The sequence below is a fragment of the Morone saxatilis genome, unplaced genomic scaffold (assembly GCF_004916995.1).
Source record: "Morone saxatilis isolate NCDOM2014 unplaced genomic scaffold, NCSU_SB_2.0 Contig20, whole genome shotgun sequence".
NCBI classification, from domain to species: domain Eukaryota; kingdom Metazoa; phylum Chordata; class Actinopteri; family Moronidae; genus Morone; species Morone saxatilis.
Genome location: NW_023339763.1, coordinates 5,013,040 through 5,017,391, shown reverse-complemented (window position 1 = coordinate 5,017,391; position 4,352 = coordinate 5,013,040). Strand labels below are relative to the sequence as shown.

Sequence of the window (4,352 nt, the reverse complement as noted above, 5' to 3'; positions counted from 1 at the left end):
ATGAGAAAATCTAACTCATACAACATAACCAGGCATGGACATTGTGAAAAGGGTCATTTAAATTTGGCCATATCTCTGAATTCTCAAATGTCATAATGCCTGTACATATATTACAAGGAAGGGTTTTTAAACCTGTTATTGCATTATTACCTTAGAATAACAAAATACCAAGGTCAAACGAGTTGGGGAATGTGATGAATTGTTTGCTAGATCTCCAACAAGTATTTGCAATTGTACTTTCATAGTGCACTGAAATGATCTAAAACCTAACTGCTCCATTAAAATCTGAACACTTATGGTGTATTTAGACAATGCTGTGCAATGCAATGCGGGGTATATGCAGGTGTTTGCGTGTATGACAGCATTCCTGACAGTCTTCCAATGTGTTTGTATGTGTCTACAGGGGGTTAACCGGGTGGGAAAGGACGCTCAGCTCGGACGTGGCGGCGTGCGGAGAAAAGACTGGCACGATTATGAAGCGATCAAAAGAGATTCATCTCGAATTGGTAGGTCCAAACCTCCTTATACATATTCTGTCAAAAATAGATGAGAGCTGCATGACATATTTATCATGTACACAAACTTCATAGTTATGCAGAAAAATGTCATATACTGAAGAAAGATTCACACACATCCAGAGTTACTGCTCTTCTCCTATTCCCTCTCTGGGTCTTATTGCTCTCCTGTGCTGCAGCAGCAATGTAAATCTGTGCTTTGAACGCAGCTTCTGCTGTCATAAATACAGTTTATATGTGCTACAATAATCACCAACTCTGTTTTATTTTCTGTTCAGGGAAATCAGCTTCTATACAAACAGTGTAAATTATTCAAAATGGGTTTTCTTACTGAAATGAGATGTTAAAGGCTAAAAGTTATTTTCCACACTTGTTACCTTTAGGAGGGAAAGTGGATAATTTCAGCTTGATGAAACATGTATGTCTGTGAATGATGAGGGTTGTTTTTGTTCTCTGGGTATCCCCAAGTCCCTGATTCCCCTGTAATAAATCTGCACAATATGAAGTTGGAAAAATATGAAACTGTCTTAAGCAGTTCAGCCATAAGAGTTTATATTTATTTCATTGTGTTTCATCAGCAGGTTTCTTGTTCTGAATATCTTTTATTATTATTAAACTTTGATTGACTTTACTTGATTTATACAGACCATGGTTGCAAAATAAATGTTTTATTTAGTTATAAAACCTCAGCTTTAACCCACAACTGGACATTATGTAGTGTTCTTCAGCCATGTTTTATTTTATTTCTCTTATTCTTTATTCTCTATTTTCTTATACTATCAGATTTTTTACTTTGTAGACTTTTTATGTTCAGTGTAATGGTTCTTTCTTTGTTTTGGTTATTACATTCATTTAAAGTATAAATCTAGGTACAGTAGGTGTTTGGCTATCACCTTTCCATTGGGGTAAATAGTTCTTAAGTTCTGTCTTAATATGTCTGAAGTGTGTTTTCTATATTTAAGAACGTAAATTGTGTTAAATTCTGTTAGATTTTACATTTTGAAATACTTTTTTAAAGGTTTCTTCTGATGAGGAGTCCATGTAAACTTGACATGTCATAATTTGCTCTTTTATGTTCTTTCTTTTTTCAACGATGAAATTGGCCCTATTTTGCATTTATATTTGCATTAAAAGGCCTTAAAACTTCCCCCTGTAAGAACAGCCATAAGAAAGCTTTGGTGGGTTAATTGCATGGATTATATGTTTCTGTTTAAACTTTGATTTTGCCCATTATCTTATCTTAATGAAAGTGGGGAACTTTTAATTGCTGTACAATATGCGTGTCTGCTGAAGAGAACCACTGTGGTGAAACTGATACACTGATGTCTTGTACATGTTTTGATAGTGAAATCTGTGTGTATGATGTAGGTAACGGTGAACAGGGGAAGCCGTTCCCTCTGACAGACGCTGACCGGGTCGACCAGGCCTACAGGGAGAACGGCTTCAACATTTACGTCAGCGACCGGATCTCCCTCAACCGCTCTGTCCCCGACATCCGCCATCAAAAGTGAGTCCTGTGTGTGTGTGTGTGTTTGTCTAGGGAGGGATACAGTTTAGGGCGAGCAAGAAATGTGGCAAGATAAACATTACCGCAGGTGTGACATTCATATGTTTACAGAGTTTTATATTGGACCAAGAAGATTGTGACATCACTGTATTTCATAAGGGTTCCTCCAAGTGTGTCTTCACAGTCATAACTGCACTTAAGTATTGCAGCATGACTATTACTACACTTGACTGCTTGTTATTGTGAAGGTAGACAAAAAAAGTCACTGTCAGATGCATTTGCAGGATCTTCAGAAAATGAGTTTTGGAGTAGTTTACGCTGACAATATAAGTGTGTTATAACTGACACTATTATGCAAATTCCTCGATGAAGCTACAGTGATAGATGCTGAACTTTAAATATTGATAGACTGACTATTTATCTACAAGCACATCTGTCTTGATAAGTTAACATAACTCTTGTCACTATAGTTGGTTTGTCAGATATTTTTATTATATTTCATGACTTAATAAACAAACCACGTTGGTGATTTTAGCCCCATCTCAATCTGCCCTTAACAGTGACCAGATGAAAAACGCTTCCTTTTAAAAATTCCAGTAAAGTGCCCAGTAACCCAAAACTGCCATTTTTCTAGAAAAAATAAATAAATCACCCGTGTTTGTGTGAGAAGTTTCATCTGAATAGGGGCAGGAACACGCCACAGGGGGCCAAGAGTCTGCAGGTTTTCATTCCAGCCAAAGAGTGCAGCAGGTTATTTCACAGATTGGCACTCCATCAACCGGAGAGGAAAAATGAATCACCTGGTGCACTCCTTGGTTGAATTGAAAACCGGCAGACTCCCAGCCCTTCGTGGCAGATGGTTGTTTCTCCCCCCCACCCAAAATAAGGTTGACTATTGCACGAGAGGCCAGCTTGCGTGCAGGACTGACCAGGGAAATCTGTTTTAAGGGGAAGGAGACCGAAAGAGAAAGCTAATACATTCTGAGTTTTCTGATGATTTCAAGAGGGTGCTGTTGATTTCTGAATTTGGATTGTGAGACATCAATGTGGGCATGACTTCTTATATCCATGTGTTTTTTGTTACAGTTTGACTAGGCAATCTAAGGCTAAAACTTGTATTTTGGTCATTTTCAAATTGCCAAAACAAGTGCCTTTGTCTTGGACATGCCGTGGACCTGACAGCTGTGAGACTTGACTTATCTGGACTTGGACTATTTGGAGAGCAAAAACATTCAAATCTCAAAGTCTGACCTGCTGAAATCTCATACTGTGACTTTCTCTGACAGACCTCTCCCCTAAAGACTTAAACACAACTCTTACTTTATATTTCTGCCCTCTTGCCATTGAAAATGACAGATGTGAAGCAAATGAATTTACTAATAATAAATGAAGCAAAACACAAATGGTGTGCCATCAGTAGTTGTGCTGGATCCCCCTCCTTTCTCCTCCTGCTCCAGTTGTGAAGAGAAGATGGACAATTCTACCCTAACACCAAACTCTACTTAGAGCATTGTTCACACCTTTATGTTTCCATGCTGGATCCGTCCCAGCTCATTACAACAAGCACTGTTTGGAACAATTGTTCCAATTATCAACCTGCCCAGTCTATTCACAGGAGAGATGTAGCTTTACACTGACAGAAGCTGATTACACACCGCACAACACCTCTGTACTTATAAACTGTGTTCTTGACAGCAATTATCAGTGTCATTGATGTTCCCCTCTGTGCGCCAGGTGTGACGAACTGATGATAGATGTGTGCTGGGGTAATTTTCCAGAAAGTGGGGCACGTTCTCTTCACTGACAGAACATCAGTGAAAAGAATAAAGGTGAAATCTCTTAAACAGGACAAACACTAATGAACCCCAGTGCTCCACAATATGAAACCGATGGAATATTGACTTTTTTTGTTAATATTTGTCCTTTGAGGTAATACCATGGGATCATTAAAATCCAATTTTTTCATCGCCTTGGGAGCATGAATGTAAAAATGGAAAATTTCCTGGCAATCTGCCTCTCACACGGTGAGATATCTTGCGTGCAATGTTGACATCCTGGCCTCAAGGTTGGCATTTGCAGAATGCTCCTGGATTCAAAAATGCAAACAGGCCATTACATTTTGATGTTCCTTGGGAAGAGATGGGAGTTTTGATCTGATGGCAGGTCTAGAAGAAAAGTGAGGAAGTGACCAAAAACATTGGGATTCATCCTCTGGGGACCACAGTCATTTAAAGCAATGTTAGACCAGTAATTGTTGAGATGCATCGATCAGCCATAACATGAAGACCACTGACTGGTGAAGTGAATAACACTCATTATCTGGTTATCAT

At 38.7% G+C, this 4,352-nt stretch overlaps 1 protein-coding gene across 1 annotated transcript in view; it reads left to right on the top strand.

Annotated features, from left to right (window-relative positions):
• The window catches only part of LOC118332055 (polypeptide N-acetylgalactosaminyltransferase 10), a 78,509-nt gene that overhangs the window by 25,998 nt on the left and 48,159 nt on the right, over positions 1-4,352 (top strand). Inside the window, exons 2-3 of the mRNA XM_035667185.1 lie at positions 404-506; positions 1,884-2,022. Of these exons, the coding sequence (XP_035523078.1) occupies positions 404-506; positions 1,884-2,022 (242 nt within the window). The remainder of the gene's footprint in view (positions 1-403; positions 507-1,883; positions 2,023-4,352) is intronic.